This window comes from Elephantulus edwardii, unplaced genomic scaffold (assembly GCF_000299155.1).
Source record: "Elephantulus edwardii isolate Elephantulus edwardi_28Jun2011 unplaced genomic scaffold, EleEdw1.0 scaffold00039, whole genome shotgun sequence".
In the NCBI taxonomy this organism is placed as follows: domain Eukaryota; kingdom Metazoa; phylum Chordata; class Mammalia; order Macroscelidea; family Macroscelididae; genus Elephantulus; species Elephantulus edwardii.
The window spans coordinates 7952069-7979484 of NW_006399789.1; the positions used below are offsets into that span (position 1 = coordinate 7952069).

Sequence of the window (27416 nt, forward strand, 5' to 3'; positions counted from 1 at the left end):
GAAGGAGAGGAAGACTTTTGGTGAGATGGAGCGGTGGGAATAAGTGCGCTTGAGATGGCTAGGTTGGCACAGGATAGAACAGCATTTAGAGCTCTTGTACGTAGGGTCACTATGAGTCGCAAGCGACTCGATGGCACATAACAACAACAACAACAACAACAATATTGAACTCCCACAACAGCACTGTAATTCCTTTCTGAACGAAGTTTATTTGTGAAGGAACATCACAACCTTACACTTAGGAACACTAGCTAGCATTTCCATACCATACTTAGGACCATTTTGAATAGTGACGTTACAAACAGCAAGCATAAACCAGTGAAATAGACTGCACCATGCTGATTCTGAGAAGAATGCTCCCAGCATGAGAGCTGAAACCAATCAGAACATTACCTTGTTTGACCTCCACTGGGAAAGTGCACCTTGGTTAACTCAAAGATATTCCACTTTTGCTCGTGTTTGTGAATGACCATGAAAGTGCACGGAGGTTACAAACAAATTTTAGTGAGTAGACAGATTCATAAACATGGAATCCGTGAATAATGGGGATCAAGTGAATATTTAGAATATTTTCCTTTAGGCAGAAAGAACACATTAGCTACTCAGGCAAAGCATGACAAGGACATGAATGAGGTTAGCTGTGCTCTAAATATTTTATATGACCAGATATTGACACAAACCCACACACCCTTCACTATCGCTAACACACATAGCTGTTCTTGGAGACGAAGTCAGGAAATAATTGGAAGTGACCACAGCAATGTTATTGGCTACATTTCCAACTCATTCCTACACTTAATAAGAGGTAGACAACAGCAAAAAGGAAAATGTCTAAGATGTCTCAGTAGATTAATGGTATTAGTTAAGTGCTGAGAAAATTTATGTTTATATCTCTAATATAATTTTGATTACTTACTACAAAATTAATTAATCTAATTGGAAAATTGATAATAATTATGAAAACATCAGTAATTATCATGAAAGCAACAGTAACTACTAACAGTCTTTTATTAAATTGCAGTTTATTTTCTTATTTATTTATATAAGGGAAAAAGTAGTTGAAACCACGTAACCATTTCAAGACCAAATTACCTCCTAATTTGAATTTTTATTGAAACCATATGTTTTCAGCAAAGTATGGTATTTTGAATATTTATTTTTTTTTTAAGAAGGGATACTAAGCATTATGATACAAATAGTGGGGCATATGTGTCCCAAAGGACCTTTGGTCCTAGAGTTTGTGGGATAAGACCTATTCTTCAGATTCATGCAGTGGTATAGGTCTCCAACAGGTGGCAATACACCCGAAAAGTGGCAGAAACAAATTCTAGAGGTTGTGAGTGGGCCCTGGGCATCCCATGGATCACAACAGGGTTAAAAAGTGAAAATACAACACAGCCTAATTATTATTGCCTTAACATAACATATATAACATAACATAACATAACATAACATAACATAACATAACATAACAAACGTAACATCCAAAGTTAGTGATAGACATGAATGATAAGAGTCATCCAGAGCTGAAAGTTGAGAAGAGGGGAATGCAACTTTAGGATAGGGGACCAACACTGTGACTTGATGATAGGAGGTGTCACAAGCAACACAGGCAGAGTCAAATCAAGGGATGGAGAGCATCCAGGGCAATGAGGCTGGGGACTGTCAACAGCCTGGAGACTGCAGGGGTGTGTGTGTGACAGAATGACAATCGCTTTCATACCACCTGCTGTGCAGTGACCAGTATAAACTATACAATAAAACATCATCAGATTAAGTTGGTTTTTGCTTTGCTTCTCATCTACCCCACCTTGCTCCAGTTACAACAGTAAAACAATCTGATTGAAAAATATACAGAAACCTGGGGCGTGGGCAGGGAGAAAAGTGAATGAAAAAGTGAATGGAAATCCAAAATCTCTGCAAAATCTCATTAAAATAAATAAAAATTATAAAAAAATCCAGAAACCACTAAAATAAAGAATTGAAGTCTATACCTCTCTATGTAATGAGAATCACCATTAGTAATTAATGATACTTATTAACACTGGCGTTACAAGAGTAAGACTCCAGTATTGGATCCTTAGAACTAGGAAGAGAAATACTTCCTATTTTCATAACATCCATGCTTTATATGAGAGATCATGATCTAAGATTTCATTTACTATTGAGGAGGCTTTTCTCCCTACAACTTGTGGTGCTGTTGGAAAGTCACAGTTGAGATACTGAACTGCTTCTCCCATCTTACTTGGTAAAAGCTCACTCCTAGGACCTGGAAATCTTTACAGTACAGAGATTGTGAAGGGTATTAACTTTTCAGATAGCTGGGACAGCTTGTTTAGTGTCAGAACAAATGGTTAAAAGACACCAGAAACTCCCCAGAGCCCATCTTCAGGATCATATAGGTCCAGGTACTTGGTGGCTCTGCTTTCTAAAAACATTATTTAGGAACTGGGTAGACGAGATTGCCTGTAGTATAGAAAAAAGCAAATCCATGTTACTGTGCCCTGAAAAAGCCAGAAAGAACCGCATAGCTATTGCACCTTGTTTAAGATATAGTGTTGGCTCACTAACACTGAATTCACAGCTAATTACAGAGTAGTATCCCATTACTTTATGCCTGGACAGAGCTTATTGAATATACGTATTGTTGCTGCTCATGTGTGCACCACTGAGTTGGAACTGACTCATAGCTGACCCTCTAGTGGATTTTCAAAGGCAGTAAATTGCACAAGAGGAGACTGCCCATCCTCCATGGAGCAGCCGGTGGATTAGAACCATGAGCCTTTGGGACTGTAGTGCAGCTTATTGAGTAAGTGAAGGGCAATAAAAGAATGTCCAATTTCTATTAGCATTTCAAGTACCTAAGGATCAGGACAGTAAGTTATAATTTCCTCTATAATTGTCAAGGGTGAAGGGAAATGAAGCAGGCTCTTCAGTTGACTTATGCTGAGGATAAACCATACTGTTTGTGCACACTCCAGCACTTTGAATTTATTGATGGGCAGAAGTAGGCACTGAGAACCTGGGGGAAAATGGAGAGACTTGTCTATTTCCTACTTTCCAGCCCCAAATGACAGATGACTATGAAGGCTAAAAAAAAAAAAATTAAAATCCCCCTCATTGCCATCAAGATGAGACCCATCTGTAGGTTTTTGGGGGGCTGTAAACCACATGGGAGGAGACTGTCCACCTTTCTTCGATCACGCTGCTGGTGGATTCAAACTACCAGAGAGGCACAGCCCTTGCATTAGTGGAGTAACTCTCTATGGACTAACCATCCGGGCTCTCACTACGGTGGCTGGAAGATAGGAAATCAGGAGGGGTGGTAATTTTAATTCTCAAAGGAGCCTGATAATAGGAGAATTATGTTTGGAGGTGAATTGAGGGGATGCTTCCATGGCATGATGACTGTAATTATTGCCACTGAATTGTACTTGTAAACAAATGTTGCAACAGTAAATATTTTGTTATATATATTTACATATACACATGTTGTTGTTGTTGTTATGTGCCGTCAAGTCGCTTGCGACTCATAGCGACCCTATGTACAACAGCCCTAAACTCTGCTCTCTCCTGTGCCAATCTCACTGTCTCCGACACACCCATCCTGATTACCCTAGTCACTGAATCAATCCACCTGCCTCATGTGTATGTGTGTGTGTAAATACACACACACACACACACACACACACACACACACACATATATATACACATACATATATGTAGACATGTTGTTGTTACCTGCCGTCGACTCCTGCGGGAGGGGAAGGCCCTCTAGGAGGTGGATTGATTTGGTATATATATGTAAATATATATGTATATATATGTGTAAATATATATATGTATATGCATATATATATATTTACACACACACATACACATGAGGCAGGAAGAGAAAGAATGACAGAGAATAAGGATTACAAAGTAAAGGTCAAGCAAAATTTCAAATGAGTTGTTGATATTGTACATCAAGTCAGAAGGGACACAGCTAACCCTCCAGTGGGTTTTCAGAATCTCATGGGGGGAGATTGGCCATCATTCTCCTGCTGAGCAGCTGATGCCTTTGGGATTGCAGCAGAGCTTCTAACCACTGAGCCACCAGTAGTGGATAAATGAATAGTAGTAGTATGTGGAGGGCAAAAGACAGACCTATGACCTTCTGAGATAAACCGTAATGAAGGAAGCAGCCGGTGTGGCTAAAGAAGTATATTTATTTTAACCTTGGTGAAGAGTTTTCAAGAAGAATTCAAGAGGAGACTTCAGGGATTTCGGTGTGACAAGGAGGTGAGAATTAGATAATGGATGGATGACTAAGGGAATAGATTTCCCAGAAGAATATTAAAATAAAACAGAATCTCCTCTAGCCCAGTCCTGGCTGACGGTGGGGGGAATGTGCTGGATAACTAAAGTAAGAGCTTGCCTGTATAGTTCTTAGCAATTTTTCAGATTTGCATTCTTCCAGCTGACATGACTTCATTTGACTCCCTGGAGCTCTGAATGGCAGGGCGGAGCCAGAGTGATTTCAGCAATGAGGAAATTGAGAGACAAAGGTTAGGGTCCAGTTGGGAAGAGCGAGTTGGAGGAAGGAAGGCAGACCCCAGAGAGTTTTGAAGTTCAGAGGGAAAAAGGATTTTTTTTCTCTTCCTCTCCAGGTACACTTGATTACTCACTGTTAAGTAGGCGGAAGTCAATGAATGGGTAGGAGCCGCGGCGTTCAGCAGGAACCCCTGTCTGACCCCTTAGTCGTACATCTCCTAGAAAACAGAAAATCCAAACAAATGTTTGAAAACATTGCCAAGTGTGCTCACTTTTCTTCCACAAATCCTCCTAACTGGTTATGTTAGTGGAACCAACACCAGATGTCAAGAGCAAAATGATTTCCAGGCAGTGTAGTTAAGAGAAGACAACATGGGAAGGGCTGTTTAATAAATGCCTGTGTAATGAAATAGGCAAAACTGTAACAAATGAAGCAGAGCTCTAGCTTATATTTGCTTGAAAGATGGGTCTGGGAAAATTTTAGTAGTTATAAAGTTCCCATAGTGTTGTGTTTTTCTAGTTTGAAATACTTCCCAGGGTCATGAAGCGTCTTAATCTGGAAAGATAAATGGTGTGCTGGGATTATCACTCTTGTGTGCCTTAGAGTCTATTTCTACTCATAGCAGCCCTGGATGAGGGAGGAGCACTACCCCACAGGATTTTCTAGGTTGTACATTTCACAAGGTGCACATTTTCTCCCACAGAGCAGCTGCTGAGTTTGAACCACTGACCTTTGGCTAAAATTTTAGTGTATAACAATTGAGACACCAGGTTTCCCTGTAGCTCTTATGCTTATTAGAGCATTTGAGTCACCGACAGTGCCTTTTCCTTTGCTTTCAGCAGAATTATTTCCCGACTGGTATCTACCTCCTCTGTTTCCTAGGTTCCATTCCTGGTCTGCTTTAGAATCAGTTGAGAATGTGTCTCTATCCTTCATCTCCAGAGGCAGCTCATTCTAGGCCCAAGTGCTTCAAATATCTTAGTCATTCTTGTCTCTGGAATAGCCTGTAATGTTACTGTGATTTATTTATTTGTTGTTAGGTCCTGTCAAGTCAACTGTGACTCATAGTTACCCCAAAAACAACAGATTGTAACCTTGCCTTATCCTGTGCCACCGTCACAATTTCCAACATGTTCAAGCCCCTTTTTACAGTCATTGCATCTATCTAGCTTGTTGAGACAAAGTTTCACCATCCTTGTTTCTAAGGAGCATGGTGATTGTACTTTTCTCTAAGGCTGATTTGTTTGTTTTAAATACTCTTCACAAATACCTGTTTGTAGACTTCCTTTAATGTCTACATATGGTTCTCTTTTTAATATGTTGGCCACTTTCCCAGCTAAGGAAGTAACTCAATGAAGTGGAAATAGCCTGGCGCTTCAATAAGGTAGACATAGTGTAAATCTAAAGGAGCCTCAGGATGGGGCAAATAGTTAAGAACTTGGTCACGAATGTAAAGGTTGGTAGTTCAAATCTATCTAGAGGCATCTTTGAAAAAAGGCTTGCTGATCTTCTTCTAAAAGGTCATACACATTGAAAACTTTATGGAGCCTACTTAGATTCAGAAACATGGGGCAGCTTTGAGTAGGAATCGACTTGTCATAGACTCCTGGCTTGGGTGTGTTGTGTATTTGTTGTTACTTATAGGATATTGAGAAATTTATTTCTCTAGATCTGACTTGACTCTTTTATAAAATGAAGTTAAGATCTACTTCAAAGGGTCATTGTTGGAAGATCTGAAACAAGTTCCAATGCCCAACAATTACATTTCTGCAGAGCAAAAATTGTGCACACTATGATTTTGCATTTCTGGATGGAGCTTTATGTGCTGTTTTTCCTTGTGAACAAGAGTATATATAAAGACCAAATTCATAAGAGATTTCATATAATCATATAATTACCTATAAAATTGAAGAGAGGAAGAAGTATATTTCTGGAACAACTCAATCAGGGAAGCTCAGTTCCAAAAATAATGAATCTAATCTCATAAACTCTTTTCCCCAGATTGGAGGCGGTAGTGGACCCCCAAATAGAAATGAAGAAAGGAATACTCTTTTCTTTTCCTCACCTAACTAAAAAATCCAAAGTATTGCATTTTATATTGGTGAATTATTTAATTCTCCCTGTATTTTGTATAGCCTATTATAATATTGTCATATTGCCATTAAGGTATGTAACCAATTTATGACATGCAAAAGTTTGAGCAAAATTGGGGAGGGGAGGGAAGAAATGGAGAAGTACGTGGAAAGATATCCACAAGTGTATTCTGACATTGAAGAAAGGAATGCCTTGAGCACAGACAACTTTCTGGGGCTGGTTGTCCCATAGGCAGTGGGATGTAATGGGAGGAGTTGAAGACTTTTTCTGTCTGTGGTAGATGTCATGAACACTCTATGCTAAGAATGTTCTAAAAAGTTTGCAAAGCGTTTTCATGAACATCACTGTTTATTTATATTCTTGTTTTCTCTCATTGCACCTTCACAATAGCCTCATAAGGAAGACCTCTACTAAAGTCACTTTACATGTGAGAAAGTGGAAGCTCAGAGGATAGTGGCTGCAGAGGGCTGCTGGTCAACTCAACAGCTCCACTTAAGGAGTCAAGGCTTTTAAATGCACCCCATAAATATCCATTGATTCAAATCAAGCTGTAGATTTTATGGTGCTTCAAGTTTATAACTAGCGGAGCTTGCATCTGCATCTGGGGTTCTTGGGTGGTACAGATTGTTAAAGTTTCAGCCTCTAACTGAGAGGCTGGAGTTAAAGTTCATGCTGAGGCACCTCATAAGAGGCATGTGGGGATCCTGCTTCCCACTCCCCCCCAAATTAGCCATTGAAAACTGTACAGTTCTACTCTGACACACAGAGTGTCAGCAGGAGTCAGAATGGACTGTGTGGCAACTGGTGAGCCCTGATACCTAGATTGTTAGATTTCCTCGGCACAGCTTTTGCCCTGTTGCCAGAGACTGTTAGTCTTTATGGAAAGTGCAGACTTAATGTTAAAATATTGATCTGATTGCAGCTCATGACTGTGACCTTTATTTTATATTATCAGAATAAACAATAAGCATAAGGGGTTGTTCCCCTCCCTCCAATGAATTCTTTGATTGATGTTTACCAGCAATCACAGTGTCTGTGAACTACCCAGACACTGCCATCAAGTCAATTCTGACTCACAGTGATCCTGCAGGGCTGAGTAGAGCTGCCCTCAAGGGTTTTCAAAACTCTAAAACTGTTTACAATCTGGCTGCTCCTTTCCTCCTGTGGGGTGGCGAATAGGTTTGAACGATCAACTTTTCAGTGTGTAATCCAATGCTTAATCCTTTGAACCACCAGAGCTTCTGTTTGCCAATAAGCCAAACATAAATCCATCATGATTCCTGGAAACTGAATTTTGGTAAACTTCCCTTGCCCCCTATTTGATGAATCTGAGGTTCAATCAGATTGTTAGTGTTTATTCACTGGATTTGGGCTGCTTAACCAAGACAAGCAAATCCTTTTCTGGATCAACAAGCTATTTATTACTTTCAACTAAGAAATAGAAAGCAATTATTTAAAAGAAATTATTCAGCAAGCTAAAATTACCTAGCAACTAATTTACACAAACTTTCAATCAAGCAGAATTTTGATGGTTCATCTCAATTTTGGGAAAGAAATAACAAATAGCAATGAAGCAAGATGATGGTCAAGACACCTAACCAACTGCAACAAACAAACGAGCACCAACAAACTTCACAATCACATCTTAAAGATTTGGTATCAATGCTTCCAATACCTGTCTTAGAGGCTGATTATTCATAAGGAAAGTTGTGTTCCCCAAAATATGTACTGTAAATCTTAACATTTGTATTTATAATCCTATTTGGAAATGTTTTTGTTTTGCTTCTGAGGTATAGGAGTGTCTAATCTTGTTTAGGTTTCAAAGACGTAGAGGAAGAGAATTACCAAGTCACATAAAGAGGGTTTACACAAGGAGATACCATCTCACTCCAGTAGCAGTGGCAACGTTTAGTTGGACAGCAAACAATAAATGTTGAGAGGATGTGGAGAGATAGGCACTCTCATACACTGTTGGTGGGATTGCAAAATGGTACAACCACTCTGGAAGGTAGTTTGGTGTGTCCTCCAAAAACTGAACATAGAAATTCCATATGATTTAGCTGTTCCACTTGTAGGAATATGTTGTTGTTGTTGTTATGTGCCGTCGAGTCGTTTGCGACTCATAGCGACCCTATGCACAACAGCCCTAAACCCTGCTCTATCCTGCGCCAACCGCATCGCCACTGACACACCCATCCCAATTACCCCAGTCACCGAATCAATCCATCTCATAGAGGGTCTTCCCCTCCTGCGCTGTCCCTCCACCCTCCCAAGCATGATGTCCCTATCCAAGGACCCATCCCTCCTGGCAACATGTCCAAAGTATGTCAGACGAAGCCCCAGAGTCCTAGCCTCCAAGGAGTAGCTTGGTTTAATCCACTCCAAGATGAATCTGTTTGTTTTCCTGGCAGTCCAGGGTACATTCAGTACTCTTCTCCAGCACCACAGCTCAAAAGCATCCACTCTCCTTCTGTCCTCCCTAGTCATTGTCCAACTCTCTGATGCATAACAAGCGATTGCAAAGACCCTGGCCTGTATCAGGCGCACCTTAGTCTCCAGAGAGACACTGTTGCTCCTGAGTACTTTAGAGAGGTCCCTAACAGCAGACTTTCCCATCGCGATATGCTTTTTGATTTCCTGACTGCTGGTGCCAAGAGTGTTGACTGTGGAGCCGAGCAAACTGAAGCTGTGAACAATCTCAGTCTCTTCGCCATCCATCCTGACGCTGCCAATTGGTCCAGTGGTGAGAATCTTTGTCTTCTTGACATTGAGCCTCAGTCCATACTGAAGGCTGCAGTCCTTGACCCTTCGCAGCAAGTGCATGAGGTCCTCCTCAGTTTCAGCAAGCAGGGTTGTGTCATCTGCATAACACAGATTGTTAATAGATCTTCCACCAATCCTGATGCCACAATTCTCCTCATAGAGCCCAGCCTCTCAGATAATCTGCTCTGCATACATGTTGAAAAGGTATGGAGACAGGATGCATCCCTGGCATACACCCTTCCCAATTTTGAACCATGCAGTGTTACCCTGATCTGTTCTGACTACTGCCTCTTGGTCCAAGTATAGGTTTCGCATTGTTGTTGTTGTTGTTATATGCCATCGAATCGTTTCCGACTCATAGCGACCTTTAGCACAATTAAATGTTCTGGGATTCCCATTCTTCCCACAGTCAGCCACAGTTTGTTATGATCCACACAGTCAAATGCCTTTGCATATACCCCAAGGAAATTAGAACTGAGACACGAATGGAGATTTGTACACCAATGTTCATAGCAGTTTTACTGACCATTGAAAGAACATGAGAACAGCCTAAATGTCCAACCACAATTGAATGAATTAAAAACTTTGTGGTACATTCGTATGCTGGAACACTGTGCAGTCCTCAGGAGTAACGGTTTTGAAAATTACTACATAACTTGGGAGTGACCAGAGAGCATTAGGCTGAGCGAACTAACTCAATCTCATAAGGATAAATGCTGCATAGGACCATTACTATAAAAATAGAAGGATTAAACTGGTAAAATGTATATGGGGATCTAAGGGGAGAAAGGGGTGGGAACAGAGGGGTGAAGATGTTGTTGTTAGATGCTGTCGTGTCAAGTATGACTCATAGTGACCCTATGAACCAAAGATCTGAACCACGCTCTATCTTGCACCATCCTCACACTTCACGACACACAAGAGCCCATTGCAGCAGTCACTGTGTCAATCCAAATGGTTGAAGATCTTCCTCTCCTTCGCCAATCCTCCACCCTTCCCAACATCATGTCCTTCTCCAAAGAATAGCACCTCCTAGCAATATGTCCAAAGTATGTGAGGCAAAGCCTCATCATCCTTGCTTCCAACGAGGGTGCACTCTGCCTGCACCCTCTCCAAGGCATATCTGTTCATTTTCTTGGCCATCCATGGGATGGTCAGTGCTCTTCTCCAACACAGCGCAAAGGCATCAGTTATTTTCCTGTCATCCTTTTTCATAGTCCAGTTCTCAGATGCAGAGCAAGTAATTGGAAAAACTATGGCCTAAATCAGACACACCGTAGTCTTCACACTGACATCACTACTCCTCAATAATTTGGAGAGATCCCTAAGTGAGGGCAGGTAGGGGGAAAATCGTAGGGTCACACAATTTAGTGGGTGGAAAGACAGGGAGGGTAAAGGAAATGGGAAAGATCTGGCAGGGATCTGGAAAGACAGGGTAATGATGGGCCTGACTTAACAGTGAATGATTTTATAAAATATAATGAATGAGAATGATTGTATGAAACGCAATGCGAATGAAGGATAGTGTGAAACATGATATATATGAACTTTGTATGCAAATCAATGTAACATTAAAAAAAAGTACACCCCCAAATCCAAGATGTTTCAGGAACAGAAGCCCAAAGAAACAAGAACCTTTCTCCTGAGTCCACAGAGAGAACGTCTTTCCTCAGAATCAGACCCTAAATTAAGACTTCTAGCATTCTAAATTGTGAGAAAATGAATTTCTGTTGTTAAAGTCACTCATTTGTGGTCTCTCTACTATAGTATAGCAGCCCTAGATAACTAAGACAGGCACAATGTAATATTTAAAGTAAAAATTATATCATTTAAAACAAATCCTATAGTTAGGAAAGCAAGACATTTCTAAATAGGTCTTTTAGAAAATTTTCAGCACACAAAATAAAAACAAACCAAAAGTTCCGTGTCACGAGCCTCTTAGTTAACCAAGCCTCTAATGCAGTAAAATTCATTTGTTAAGCATATATTTCCTATACAGAAAGGTCTATGCTCTTCTCCCTGCCTGGATGAGTCCCTCTCTACACTAAATTGCTTCAATATGCTGGTGAGCAATGAGGAACTATCCAGACACAACAGCCTTTGGAGGAGAACCGATGAAGGGGCGTCCTGATGAACTGCTTTTGCTGGCCCACTCTCTCAGGCAATCATCTCTTTACCTAAGGACTGAAGTCCAAGCTAAACAATTATTTTGACTATTCATTAAGCCCGTGTTTAACTTGAGGATCATTTTTTTCCCTTTCTTTCTGGCACATGGCAGGTCCTTTGGAAGAAGGGTAGGAAGCGTTGACAGCCGAGAGTCATGTCCTCGGTCTGTTCTTATTGTGTTCCAAAATGAAACAAACAGCAGGGGAATTCTTATTTTGAAAAGGCTGTTTCTCTTTTACCCCTTTGGGATGAAAACATAACATGTCGTCCCCGGTATTTAAGGCCACAAACACATGCTGAGAGCTGAGTTGTCCTGTCCTACAAGCCAAGGTCTGGAGCCGGCTGCTTATCCTCCCAGGGGACGTGGTTCCAGGATGGACCTCTTGCCCACTTGGCCCTTTGTGCCGTCTCTGTTTAATAAAAGCTTGCACTCAGGAGCAGACATTTATGTGGCCTCTTATGTAACTAGCAAGAGAGGGTGGAGACTCTGACAGTGATGACAACTTACAGTGGCTGAAGCATGGGCCACATGACAAGAAAATCAGAATCTGGCCCCAGCCATGGTGACAAGGTCTTTTGAGGGTGGAGAAGAGGGGTAAGGAAGAGCCAGCTAGTGTGCTCCTATTGCATTTGTGGCAAATGAAGAGGATATTGAAGTCCGAGATATAAATGCTTTGCAGAGGACTTAGTGATTTTACAGAGGTTCATTGCAGGGGCCTGACTCATGGACAAGGAAGGTGAGATGTTGCTAATATTGGGAGGATGAGACTGTGGAAGAACCCATATATTGCGGAGAAGAATAAGCTTTCATGTGTTCCTTTGAGCTTCCTTAGCATATCAGTAATTCATGTCACTGTTGAAATTTGCAAAATGAAGAGCCTCCTTAATCCCTGAATCTTAGACTAGAACATTAGGCACAGACACTGCCTCAGGAGACAGCCTGGTGAGTTTCAGAGGGTTACTCTAGAAACAGCAGAGTGTATTTATCTCCTAAGATGCTTATGTGGCTAAACAAATAGAAGGAAGGTTGTGCAACTTAATTACAGCATAGATTTATGGTCTGATGAGAAAAAACCCACCAAACTCAACAACACACAAACAGTTGCTGTGACATTGACTCTGATCTATGGTAACTTCACGTTTGTCACAGTAGCTCTTGGCCTTCACAGGGTTTTGGCAGCTGATTTTTCAGAAATGGATCACCAGACATCCAAGGTGTCTCTGGATGAATTAATTTTGGTTAGTAGCTGAGCATGTTAAATCATTTATGAATTTATAGAATTCAGGCAGAATAGTCAGAAAGTTCACAATAATTTAGGTAATTGTTTTGAGGACTAGAAAATGTATGGAATCCAAAATGGCAGATTTGACCCAAATTTTCAATCTCCTGTTTTACTTTTTTCCAGAGAGGCTAAACCTGTTTGAAAACTATGTGTTGAACTGGCTGAGTGGGATGCTCCAGACCCACTGGTCTGTTCCCTGTAGCTATGCACTCGTGGGCTATCATGGAAAGCACTTCATGTGTATAGGAAAAGAGGGATGTCAGGATTTGGTCACTTTAAAACCATGCGTTTTGGCAAAAGAAACAAAAGGAAAAAAAATCCACCTCACTTTATCTACTTTCAAAAGAATCTTGATTTTTGTCTCAAAGTCTGGGGAAAGGGAGATTTCACCAAACAAGAGTCTACAAATACTACTGTATTATCTTGCAACTTTAAATGCTTTGTGATAAACATGCACTTTGGGATCTTGAAAGTGCATGCCAAAATGAATATGTCATGGCTGTTTCTTTATTTTCAATAGTAGGTAAGTTTTAACTCATACTAGTGCCAACGGGAACTATCCACATTTTCCAGTGGATGGTTGTTTGGAGGGGAAATGAGAGAAAAGTGAATTTTAATCATTGGGAACACAGGAGTTTAATAAAGAAAAGATATTGAACAAGAACAGCAGGAATGCCTAAAGGGAATTCCAAGAAGCTGTAAAAGAACTTAAGAGAACACAAAGAACACGCCTGCTTACAAAGACTGGGAAGAAAGGGAATATCCTGCGGAGTTATCTTTAGAAATGTGTGATCTGGGTCTGCCCTAAGAAATAAAAACATCCGTGAAAGCTAGACAATTATTCACATAATTTCTAGAATAATACTGTTTTACTTTTGGAATCTCACCAAAGCTACGCTTGTTGCCTTTTTCTGTTTTACAGATGCTGCATTAATAACTAGGACAGTGTCTGCCATTGCACAGAGTAGATACTCCATAGTAGTAATTATTCTTATTTTGTTACTTAATCTTCTGAAATTCCTGGGTTCCCCCTCCATTATTCCGCTATCACAAAACGAGTTGCCCTGGAGTAAATTTTGAGTCCTGGAAACCTGGTAAGTTTCAGAGTGAAAGTGCATTCAATAGCTTTCAAAGTCTGGACAGGTCACCTGACTTTTTATGCAATTTTCCATTATGACTTTCCTAGCCCTTATTTGATGTTGCAATGCAGATGGATAGGACTATGCAAATGGGGCATGGTGGTCTATCCAAAAGTGCATTGGCTATCTACCATTCCACAAGGAGATTGGCCAGTCTCAACAATCTACCAGGGAATTGACTAGTCTTGCTAATAAGTTAAAGAGTTATCATTGCAGATACAAAATCTTCTTCTACCAGAAGGAATTCTTCCCCCATCAGAAGAGATGAAATTCTTTTCCCAGCAGAAGAGATAGAATTCTTAACCCACCCAGAGAAGAGAGACCTTCCCCAGCCCAGTGAAATGTAAGATATGCTTCAGGATGACAGCAGCAGCAATGGTGAACTGGAGAATTGATGTGAGATGATGGGACATTGGATGGGAGAAGTCAATATTGTTAGGCCTGGGAACTTGGGAACAATGAGAGCCATGAGGCTCGAGGCTGAGGTGCCTGTGTGCACATTTTGGGTGCACTGTGTGCACTGTTTTGGCTGTACTCTGTATTAATCTGAATGAAAACCTTTTGACTTTCACTATATGGTTCAGTGTGTTCTGTGAGCTATCACATCAGATTTTGGACACAGAAAGGCAGTACGTTTGACGTAGAAATGTAAAGAGAGAGGCAAGGGCGCACGGGGAACAGGTCTGACCACATTCGGATGAGTTCTATGTTATTGATGCTGGAGGACAGTTTCCCTCTGCAAAGTTGATAAAGGTCAGATGTGGTACTCCCCATGTGGCCCTTGCTCTTTTTTACACCTTTCTTTGGTGGCACCTCAGTGTAGATTTGAACTACCAACCTTTCAATTGATAGCCAAGATATTAATCATTGTGCTATTCAGACAGTTTTTTTCTAAAAGGAACTTCTTTGTACCAGGAACCATTTCAAAAATAATGAGTTCCAACCCCTGAGGTAGGAGTGTATATCATCCCCAGTGCACAGAAGGACACAAAGAACTTAGGGGTGAGAACTCAGGTGGCCTCCAGAATGGTGAACTACTGCAGCATAGAGCAGATGCTGCCGTGCTCAACTACAGGGTCTGAGTAAGGTTACCCATGATGATAGCTACATTCTCCTTTACCTTCTTTGCTATATTTTCCCCATTCTTTGATGGACCTGAGTTATTAAAATTAAAATTGAGTACCAACAGGTTATGTCATGAAGAAAAGTGAGTGTTTATCCTGGTACTTCTTCATGGCAGAACTGTAAAACTAGTAAATAGAAGTGTTATGTACCATGACTTGGGTCTCTTGAGTTCCCTGATGGTTTAGACTTCAGGAAAATGTAGACTCCATTGGAGACCTCGGTGTCTTGTAGGTGAAGGAGGCAGTTCTCATGTAAAACTCAGTGAGAGACTTGAGACTAATACAGTTATTTTCAACACATTCTGATGCAGAACTCTATACATATTGTGGATAAAATGTCAGTAAAAAGGAAATAAAAAAGCAAATGAGATAATTTTGGCACTCAGATTTTATATCACATACACAGCACTTAACAACAACGACAAGAACAAGCATCAACATAGCTCACAGCACTGTACTTCAAGATGAATGACCATACTTCAATGTGGATTGCATCGTAACATCGAGAAACCAAACATCCTCATCACCGGACCAATGGACAACATCATGATAGATGGAGAAAAAGTGAAGTTGTCAACCATTTTGTCTTACTTGGATCCACAATCAAATGATAAATGATATTTAAAATATGGGATACTGATGATACATCATACTTAGTGGGGACAAATACGCTGGTGAAGAATCATAGCCTTATGGGATTTACAGTCCACTGTGTAGAGAGTAGCGCTGCCAATCCAAAGGCGGATGGTTTGAATCTGCCAGCAGCTCAGAGGGAGAAGGATGGGCAATCTCCTCCTGTGAAATTTATAGCCTCTGAAAACCCACTGAAGGGTCAGCTATGAATCAGTTCTAAATAAATGGTAGTGAGTGGAAAGAACAGGACAGAAAAGAGTTATGCATAAATCAAACATTGCAATTTTGGCTAATAGAATGAATGACAGTTGAATTATATTTTTAAAAAATGAACAATACCAAGGATTTTACCTCTTCACAGAAGTCAGCTTCCCTTAGGAAATGACATCTGAGGTGAGATCTCATGGATGAAAAGGAATTGATTTAATGTGAACATGTCTCAAGTGATTCTAGAAAGGTCTGAGTTATGTTTGAAGCCTTATCTGATGCAGTTAGCAATAGTGTCACATTTCATTCTAAAAAAATCTCCTGGCTTGCATCATACATTATGTGGTCTCCCAGGAAGTACAGTGGATGGTCCAAGGGTTCTATGGTGGGAGAAATAGGATAATTGAGGCACTTGTGTTTGCTGTGATGCTAAAAACTGTGACACTGATTTGTCAAATGCAATAATGGTTACCAATGACAGACAGTGTTTGGTGGAGCTTCCCAATTAAAACAAACTTGGAAGCAGGAGTGGCATCCACTTCTGAAATGGCTTGCCTCTGGAAACTCCATGAACTTGGAAAAATGACGAACGTTATTCAAGTGTTCAGGTCTTTTGTTCACAGGGTTGCTATGAGTCGTCTACAACTTGACGGCACTTAACAACAACAACAACCAAATATGTCATAGCTAAGATAATAAAGCAGATGGGGTAGTGCATGGGGCCAAAGGAGGCTGGAGTTTTGCAGGACAGGCTGAGGAGTCTGATTAACTCCACGAGAACTAGGAAAGCACAGAGGGACTTGAATGTAACGATAATAATGGGATGGGATTTTCATGCTTAAAAAAAAAATCAACTTTGGATTTAGAAAATGGATAGGCGAGGGTAAGAATGACTCATTAAAGGCTCACTCCATTTTCAAATACCACTAAAATGGTCAAGAACTTGTGAAATACTGGAAAACATGGAGAAATCTAGAACAAATTAGACTGAGTGGCACACATCAGTCACAAAAAGACAATTCTGGTGTAAGGTCACTGTTATAAAAAAGCTAAAGAACGGCTTATGTTCCGAATGAATCAATCTTAGAGGGATAACACGGATGGGAAGGGAGGGATAGGGGGATAAAGTGAATAAGTAGATGAGGTGAGTGAAGAGAAAGGCATTACACAATAAAGGATTGATTAGGTATTGTAATTAAGAAGTTACTTTAATCACCGGCAATTAATATGATAAAATGTCTATGAATGATTCTAAGTAAAACCAACATGATTTATAAATATTCACCTAAAAATCACTATGATACTAATACAGTAACTTAGACTGGAGCAATAGTCCTAGTAGAGAGAGGAACAATTCGCTGCTGTAGAGTTGAGTAGGACTCATAGTGACCCTATGAACAACAGATCTGAACCTGTTCTATCCTGTGCCATCCTTATCATCCTCAGCTTACTTGAGTCCATTGCCACAGATACTGTATCAATCCATCTCGTTGAAGGCCCTTCCTCTCCATTGCCAATCCTCTACATTGTCTTCTTCCAAGGAACAGCGTCTCCTAACAACATGTCCAAAACATAGGAGAGGAAGCTTTACCGTCTTGCAAGATATGTGAAGGAATTGCATATGAGGACTGAAAGAGAGAAGGCAATTGCAGGATAATTCCATTCCTAGATTTATCTCACCGACCTATGTGGATCATTGAATTGTACCCATCATAGACAGGGGACTTCTAGAGGGACAAGTTTGAAAGAAAAGGTCATGGGTTCCACATTGACTGTACTGAGAGTATTTGCTGTTGAGATATCAAGTGAGAATATCAAGTACATAGCTGAACGCATGGGTATAGAGCTTAGTAGGAATATCCAGGCATGAGATTACTGTTACTTGGTTGTTGTTGTTATGTGCTGTCGAGTCATTTGTGACTCATAGCGACCCTATGTACAACAGCCTTAAACCCCGCTCTATCCTGTGCCAATCGCATTGCCTCTGACACACCCATCCCGATTACCCCAGTCACTGAATCAATCCACCTCATAGAGGGTCTTCCCCTCCTGCGCTGTCCCTCTACCCTAACAAGCATGATGTCCCTCTCCAAGGACCTGTCTCTCCTTACAACATGTTCAAATAGGTGCTGATAAGTTGACTAAGACTTTCAGTGACCCTGTGAACAATGGATCTGAACCTTGCCCTATCCTGTGCCATACTCATAATTTCTGACATACTTGAGCCCATTTTTAGAGTCACTGTGCCAATACATCTCACTGAGAATCTTCCTCTCTTGTAGTGACCCTCCATCTTTTCAGGCAAGAATTCCTTTTCTAATAACTGTGAGATAGAAATTTGAAACTCAATGAGAAGTGGCCTAGCAAGTGAAAGCTAGAAGTGAATAGAGCTTGTCATTCAACTTTGGAGAACCGGTAGCATTTGCCATCTTGATGGAGGAGAAATGTGAAAAGCATCAGAGAACACTCACACAGGCAGGAAGGAAACTACTGTGTCATGGAAGCGTGTTTTAACAGGGAAGCAGCGGTTCCTAAACACATCTTGTGGAAAGAGCCAATAGGGGATGACTGGCAAGAGTCTGCTGAATTTAATCAAGTGATTGGAGTGAGAGTTTGAAGCAGTGTCTTTTGGATGTAGCACGGAATTAGGGACTGAGAGGATGGTATTAAGGAGCTGGATGTTGAAGTTTGAATGCATTTTAAAAAGCAAAACTTTGCAATACTGGCTTGCAATCGGTCTACGTAGGATCAATTTAAATTAAAGGAAGAGATTTATAAAGGGAAAAAATTCATGCTGATCACAAGACTGGTGGTCATTTCTAAGAATATTAATAATAAAATATCACTTACATGATGTCTGCATGGAAATGACACACATTATATCTACTTATGTTTCCTAGGACAAAATCATGATGATCATGTCAACCACTTGAGGAGATTAAGTAAAGATGGACATGAAAGCGAGAAACATCACCTTACGTTTTCAGAATGAATAGAATATGACATCTTGATGAGGAGGAGCATTAGAGGTCCTAAAGTAATGTAATTTTCCACCATTTACAATTTTGAGCTATTTCTTATATTATCTACTAAAACCAGGCTTATTTCATTTAAAGCATAAATTGTAGCATATCAAATAAGAAATGAAATCTAATCAGATGATAAGACATTTTATTAAGAGCAAACATGTTGTTGTTGTTATGTGCCATCGAGTCGCTTGTGACTCATAGCGACCCTATGTACAAGAGCTCTCTATGCTCTTCTATCCTGTGCCAACCTAGCCATCTCAAACGCACTTAAAAATATCACCTGAGCATTGCTTGAGGATAAAAGAGTTGAGATTGTGAACATGCTTGTAAACGTTTGCAAAAAAGATAAAAGAAAAGTGAGGTTTTGTCCAACTGCTTCTTAGGCTTAAATATACTTCAGGAACAGAATTAAAAAAAAATAAATAGAATGGAGATAACAGCCCAAACAAGTAAATATTAGATGCTAAGTAAAAGGCAGCTTATCAATGAATAGAAACATAATTAGTATAGTTGAAAAATTTCTCATGGGTTTTTTTTTACTCTGAATAATTTGAGAGAAGTGTTTTTATGTATTGTTTGTTTTCATGTGCTTCTGAACTTCCTGATTCTGGCCAAGAACAAGGACAAATCTGCCAAAATACTGCAAGAAAAGATGTTGCTGATCACGAGCAGGAAATGCTCCAAGTCCCACGAGAGGGCTAGCCCTTAGGGGACATCACACCAAGGCTGGTGATCCAAGGGAACTGTCAGACCACCTCCCACATGGCCACCTCCCACAAGGCCGGCGCCTGCTCAGAACCAGGAAGGACTGACTGGGGCATGTTTTATTCTAGGCATCCCGTCCAGCATGGCACTTGGCATTCTTTTCAACTCCAAGTGTCATTCACTTTTTGTGTATTTTCCAGAAGGAAACAGATGGTAGTAACTTGAGTCAGTAGGAAAATGGTTGAATGGATGATGTTACATATACATTAACGAATACCTTATTACTGCCAAATACAGCCAGAAGTGCGCTATCTAAAGAAGAAAAAATTGGAAAATAGGACTTTCTAAAGATTAAATCTCTGTGCACACCCACACCTTTTCCTACCAGGGTAGAAAGAAAACCTAGTGACTGAGAAAAACAGTTGGCTATACTATCTCAGACAAGAGTCTCATAATGAAAGTTTACAGAATACTCCTGGTCCTCTACAAGAAAAAGACTGATAATGCAATTACAAAATGGTCAAGAGACATGAAAGAATTTTTACAAAGGAAGATAGTAAAATAACCAACAGACACATGAGGAAATGTTAAAAAAATCACTGGCAATAGGAGAGATGCAAATCAAAAGCACAATGTGATGGCATCTCACTCCAGTAGCAGTGGCAAAGTTTAAGAGAACAATAAGTAATAAATGTTGGAGAGGATGTGGTGAGATTGGAACACTTATACATTGTTGTTGGGATTGTAAAATGGTACAACCACTCTGGAAGGCAGTTTGGCACTTCTTTGAAAAGCTGAGCATAGAAATTCCATATGTCAGCTATTCCACTGCTTGGAATATACCCTGAGAAAATGAGAACTGAGGCACAAAAAGAGACTTGTACACTAATATTCATAGCAGCTTTATTCACCATCACAAGAACATAGAAACAGCCCAAATGTCCAACCACAATCGAATAGATTGAGAAATGATGATACATTCATACAATAGAATACTAGGCAGCATGCAAGAGTAAATGATTTTGTACATTACTACCTAACTTGGAAGGGACTGGAGAGCATTATACTGAGTACATTAACTCAGTCCCATAAGGACAAATACTGTAGAATGAGTATGAGGATTCAAGTGGGTGGGAGTAGAAGCAGAAGGGTGAAGATGGGTGTGGGGGAGAGGTGTTAATCATAGGGTAACACAATTTGATGGGTGGTGAAGGAAATGGGAAAGATCTGGTGTGGAGAACAATGTATTCAAACTTTGTAAATAAATCAGTATAATATAAAAAATAAAAAATAGCACCTTATTGATATTCAAATGTAAATGATACTTCTATACTAATACTAGCATTTATTGAGTGTATACTAATTAAGACAGACTAGAAATAGAAGGATTGGCCATCCACTCCTGAAATAGCAGGCCTTCAAAAATCCTATGTACAATAGAGCACACTTAGACTAGCAGATATGGCAACTGAAGCTTCAAGTATGGAAACACAAAGGAGGAGGAATAGTTGTGAGCAAACAATACTGATTGGATCATGGAATGTGAGAACCATGAATGTAGGGAAATTGGATATTGTTAAGAAAGAAACGGAGTGCATAAACATTGACATCCTAGGTATTGGTGAAATGAGATGGACTGGCATGGGGCATTTTGAGTCAGAGAATCATATGACCTAATATGCTGGAGACAAAAAGGTAAGACAAAATGGGGTTGCTTTAATAGTTAAAGTCATTTCTAGATCCATTTTGAAATATAATGTTGTGAGTGACAGGATAATATCCATATACATACAAGGAAGTCCAATGAATACCATCATCGTCCAAATACATGTACCAACAACCAGAGTCAAAGAGGAGGAAAAAGATTTCTACCAAGTTTTGCAGTAAGAGATCAATCAAACAGGTAATCAAGATGTATTAATAATAGTTGGTGACTGAAATGCAAAAGTTGGGGATAGAGAAGTAGGATTAGTAGTTGGGAAAAAAAGGACTTGGTAACAGAAATGAAGCTGGAGATAGAATGATAGAATTTTGCACAGTGACTTATTCATTGCAAATATATTTTATAAGAAACAAATGCAGGCTATACACATGGATTTCACCTGATGACATGCATTGGAATCAGATTGATTATATCTATGGAAAGAACTGCTGGAGAAGCTTAATATCAGCTGTGAAAAGTAGGCCAGTGCTGATTTTGAAACAGACCACTCGTATGCAAATTCAAGCTGAAGCTAAGGAAAATTTAATCAAATCCACTGGCACCAAAATTTGACCTGAGTCTATCCCACCTGAATTTCAAAACCATCTCAGGAACAAGATTGAGGCCTCGAACCCTAATGGGTGAAGAGCAGAGCTGTGGGAAGATATCAAGAATGTCATCCAGGAAGAAAGCAAAAAGTCATTATAAAGACAGAGGAGGAAGAAAAGACCAAGATGGATGTCAGAAGAGACTCTGAATAGTGCACTAGAATGTCAAGAAACCAAAGGGAAGAAATCAAGATATTAAGGAGTTGAACAGAAGATTTCAAAAGACAGCATGGAAAGACAAAATAAAGTATTACAATGAAGTGTGCAAATAGCTGGAGTCAGAAAATCAAAAGGGCCAAACTTGCTCACATTTCTTAAGCTGAAGGAACAGAAGAACAAATTCAAGCCTCGAGTTGCAATACGTAAGGATGCTTTAGGCACAATAGTAAATGATCCAGGAAGCATTAAAAGAAGATGGGAAGAGTATACAGAGTCATTGTACCAAAAAGGAATTGGTGAACACAGAAGGATTTCATGAAACAACGTATAAGCAAGAGCCTATAGTGATGACGGAAGAAGTTCAAGCTGCTCTGAAAGAACTGGCAAAAAAAAAAACAAGGCCCCAGGTATTGTTGGCATATCAATTGACATATTTCAACAAACAGACGCTGCCTTGTATGTGCTCATCAAGTTGTGCCAAGAAATCTGGAGGACAACCGCCTGACCAACTGACTGGAGGAGATCTGTATTTGTTCCCATTCTAGTGAAAGGTGACCCAACAGAGTGTGCAAATTATTGAACTATATCAGTGATATCACATACAAGCAATTCTGCTGAAGATTATAAAAAAAATGACTAGAACAGTATATCAGCAGAGAACTGGGTTTAGAAGAGAACTGAGGCTGGGTTTAGAAGAGGCTGTGGTACTACAGATATTGTAGCTAATGTTAGATGGATCTTGGCTGAATGCAGGGAGTACCAGTGGAATGTCTGTGTTTCATTGACTATGCAAAGGCATTTAACAGTGTGGATCACAACAAACTGTTGCTAACTCTGAGAAGAATGAGAATCTCAGAACACTTGATTGTGCTTATGCAAAACCTATACTTGGACCAGGAGACAGTCATCAGAACACAGCAAGGAAATATTGCAGGGTTCAAAATTGGGAAGGGTATACACCAGAGACGTGTCCTATCTCCATACTTTTCCAATCTATATGCAGAACAGATTATCCAGGAGGTTGGGCTCTATGAGGAGAAATGTGGCATCAGGATTGGAGGAAGAGTCATCAACAATCTATGTTATGCAGATAACACAAACCTGCTTGCTGAAACCAAGGAGGCCCTGAAGTACTTGCTGCAGAAGGTCAAGGACTATACAGCCTTCAATATGGATTGACGTTCAACATCATGAAAACAAATATTCTCATCTCTGGGCCAATTGACAGCATCACAACAGGTGATAAAGAGATTGAGATTTTTAAGAGCTTTAGTTTGCTTGGCTTTATAACCAACCCTCTTGGTACCAGCAGCCAGGAAATTAAAAGATGAATTGCATTGGGAAAGTCTGCTGTCAGAGACCTCCAAAGTACTGAAGGGGAACTATGTCAGTCTGGAGACTAAGGGGCACATAATCCAGGCCATAGCCTTTGCAATTACTTGCTATACATAAGAAAACTGTACAATGACTAGAGATAATAGAAGGAGAGTTGATGCCTTTGAGCTGTGGTGCTGGAGAAGAATGTTGGATATACCATGAACTGCTAGGAGAACAAACATGTTCATCCTGAAGAGGGTGAAGCCAGGCTGCTCCTTGGATGCAAGGATTCTGAAGCTTTGTCTGACATACTTTGGACATGTTGCAAGGCAGGATCATTCCTTCGAGAGGGGCATCATGCTTGGGAGGATGGAGGGAAAGCACAAGAGAGGAAGGTCTTTGATCAGATGGATTAATTCAGTGACTGGTTTATGGGGAGGGGTAGGTGTGTCAGAAACATTAAGACTGACACAGGATAGATTAGGGTTTAGGGCTGTTGTACACAGGGTCACTATGAGTCACAAGTGACTCTACAGCATATAACAACAACAACCACAACAAATACTAGATAATGTTTGGGGGAGATCTGGTGGCTTAGTGGTAAGGAGTTACACTGAATCTACCAGTTGTTCAGCAGGAGAAAGATGGGCAATCTCCTCCCATGAGATTTACTGACTCTGAAAACCCACATAAATGTCAGCTATGAGACAGTATACACCAACAATAGGTAATGGTTGAGATACTTCTAGTGAATTAACTAATTTAAACATCGTATAAATCCATTCTTTCATTGCCACTGAGTCATAACGGACTCATAGCAGACCCTCCATTTCATTTCTGAGACTGTGAATCACACGGGAGGAGGCGACTCATTTTTCTCCAGTGGAGACTGGCAGGCCTTTGGATTAGCAGTGCAACTTTGTATGGACTATATACTACGAGAGGTCTCTGGAACTCCGCTAGAGAAGAATAAGCAACATCGTGATTCCAGATGAAGGCCCCGCGAGACTCCACCACTTTGACCTCAGTCATGGCAACTCCATGAATGTCAGAGTGGGGTTTCCTGTGACTGAGATGGCCAGTCCTGCCTTCTGAGGCTCTTCTTGGGGAACCTTTCAATAAGCAGCTGAACAGTTAGCACTGTCTAAATAGTCCTTCTGAGAGATAGAGGAGGTAAATATCCTGCTGAGATGACATGGTCTATGAGTGGAGAAGCCAGCCTTGAACCTACTGCCTATGCCTTTGCTAATATGTTAAAATGCCTATTTAAATACATATTAATAGCAAGGTAGAACAATGCTCCATTACTGAGAGACAGTGAGTATTAAACAGCATTCAAAAACTATTATCATCTAGTAAAGAAATCAATAAAATCAATAGTATGGGAAGTGATTTATCGCCTGTATGACCTTGGTAAATTATAATGATGCTGGAATTCTTGAAATCTTCTTTTCATTAAATACAGATAATAGTGTGTGCTCTGCATCAGACAGAAAAATCCTTGGGTAGTGCCAATGAGTAAATGCTTGGCTAGGAGTTGGAAGATTGGTAATTTGAATTATGCTATGGCTCATTGACTTAATGGCAACTAACAACAACAATTTTGGCACAGAAGCCAGGAGTAAAATGATAGCAGTAAAATGAAAACACATGACAATACTTTGTAAATGACTTTGTAATACGATTTTTACTACCAGTAATATTCTTATATGTCTACATAATTATGTTATTGCTGTGTACCATTGAATCAGAACCGACCTATAGCTGACCCTCCGCCAGGTTTTCAGAGGCAGTTAATTGCACAGAAGGAGATCGCCTGTCTTTCTCCCGCGGAGCAGCCAGTGGATTCAAACTACATGCCTTTGGGATTGGAGCACTTCTTGTCCCTATGGCACCAGTGCTCCTCATGTACTTATGAAGTATACTATATTTTATAGTCTATAAATACACTTGTATATTCTAGAAAGAAATTTTACATTCTACTATTATTACTTATGTTGTTATTTGTTGTCAAGTAAGAACCAACTCATTGCTGACCCTCCAGTGGGTTTTCAGAGGCAGTTAATTGAATGGAAGGAGATTGCCCATCCTCTTGCACAGAAACTGGTGGATTTGAACCATGTGCTTTTGGGATTGCAATGCAGATTCTTTTCACAGGCCACACTGTGTCAATATTCTCTTGGATATTGTTTTGTAAATCAAATCAGTGTTAAAGTGTGTTCTGAAGAATATCCTTCTTTGATGTGTATGTGATTTATTTACATGCTATGCTTAAATGTATGGAGCTTTGGAGGTTTAGTGTATTATAAACTGAGCTACTGACAGGTTAGTCGTTCTCTCCAGGAGAAAGATGGGCCACATCCTTCTGTAAAGATCTGCAGCCTTGGGGACCCGGTGGACGGTTTCAGTGACTCAGAATCGACTTGAAGGCAGTGAGTTTGGTGTGGGATTTTTGGTTGTTAAATACACTTGGGAAACAGAAGCTTTACAAAAGAAAACTTTTTTTCTTTGCAGGATTTTATTAGGCTTTTAAAATAGTCTAATGTGCACTGTGAATATCCCCCAAAGGATAATATAAAAATTTCCCAACACAGTTGTCTATGAAATATATTTTTCAAGTATCTTCTGAGAGGACTATTTTGGGAAGTGTGTGTGTGTGTGTGTGTGTGTGTGTGTGTGTGTGTGTGTGTGTTTGTGTGTATACATGATGTATAGTGTGTGCATGTGTAGTTTTTGTTGTATATTGTTAAGCCAATTTCAACTCACAGTGATCCCATAGGTCATATCACAGCCATAGAAGGTTTCCAATGATCTTAATGGGAGCAGTTGGCCAGATCTTTTCTCCCTCAGAGCTTGATGAGTGCTTAAACATTGCACTACCAGACCTTCCCTTGTTCTTTATTGGTAGATGCTGGCAAGTCAACTATGACCCGTTGACAACCCTATGAATAATAGATCTAAACCTTGCCCTGTCCTGGGCCATCCTCATAATTCCTGATGTGCTCAAGTCCATTGTTACAGTCCCTGTGTTAAACTATCTTGTTGAGGGTCTTCCTGTCTTTTGCTGATCCTCCACCATTCCCCCCTCCCCCGAAAGACTGGCCTCTTCTGAGAAGATCCCCAAAGTATGTGAGACACAGTTTCATCATTCTTGCCTCCAAAGAGTACATTCTTCCTCCAAGGCAGTCTTGTTTGTTCTATTGGCAGTCATGAGATAGTATTCTTCTCCAGCACCACAATTCATGTGAAGCAAAGGAAAATCCTCTGACTTAGATCGGGCACACCTCATTCTTTAAACTAACATCCTTGCTCTTTCCTTCTTTGAAGTGGTCCTTGATGACAAATTTCCCTAATGTAACATGTTTTTTGCTTGCTTAACTGCTGCCACCATGGGTATTGATTGTGGGTCTGAGGAAAAGAGAATCATTATCAACGTCAAACTTTTCTCCATCTATCTTGATGTTGTATCGTGTGTGTGTATGGTTGGGGATGTTGTTAGGCACTCAGGTAAAAATCTTAGCATTAAAAAGGATCTTAGTGACCCTTTTGTGGCACGTCTTTGAATACCATCTCCTTCTGCATCCTTTTTCTATATGACTCTAAAGCCACACTTTCAGTTCTGATTTCTGGGCCACAGATCAGTTAGATATTTACTCACTTAAACCACACATAGGTTTTTTTAATGTCTCTTTTCTCTCTAGACTCTATTTTGTTGCTGTTGTTGTTGGGTGCCATTGAGCCGAGTATGACTCATAGCGACCCTATGAACAGCCGACCTGAACCCTGTCCTGCACCATCCTCATCCTCTCTGATGCACTAAGGCCCGTTGCTGAAGTCAGTGTCAATCCATTCTGCTGGAGGGGTCTTCCTCTCCCTCATTGATCCTCCATTTTTCGAAGTATCATGTCCCTTTCCAAGACATAGCCTCGCCTAGCAAGAAGTCCAAAG

The 27416-nt window shown here is 40.2% G+C and overlaps 1 protein-coding gene across 1 annotated transcript in view; it reads right to left on the minus strand.

The window, feature by feature from the left end:
* PDE7B (phosphodiesterase 7B) overlaps window positions 1-27416 on the minus strand; it is a 541867-nt gene that overhangs the window by 124957 nt on the left and 389494 nt on the right. The window contains exon 3 of the mRNA XM_006885008.1: window positions 4673-4756. Within this exon, the coding sequence (XP_006885070.1) occupies window positions 4673-4756 (84 nt within the window). The remainder of the gene's footprint in view (window positions 1-4672; window positions 4757-27416) is intronic.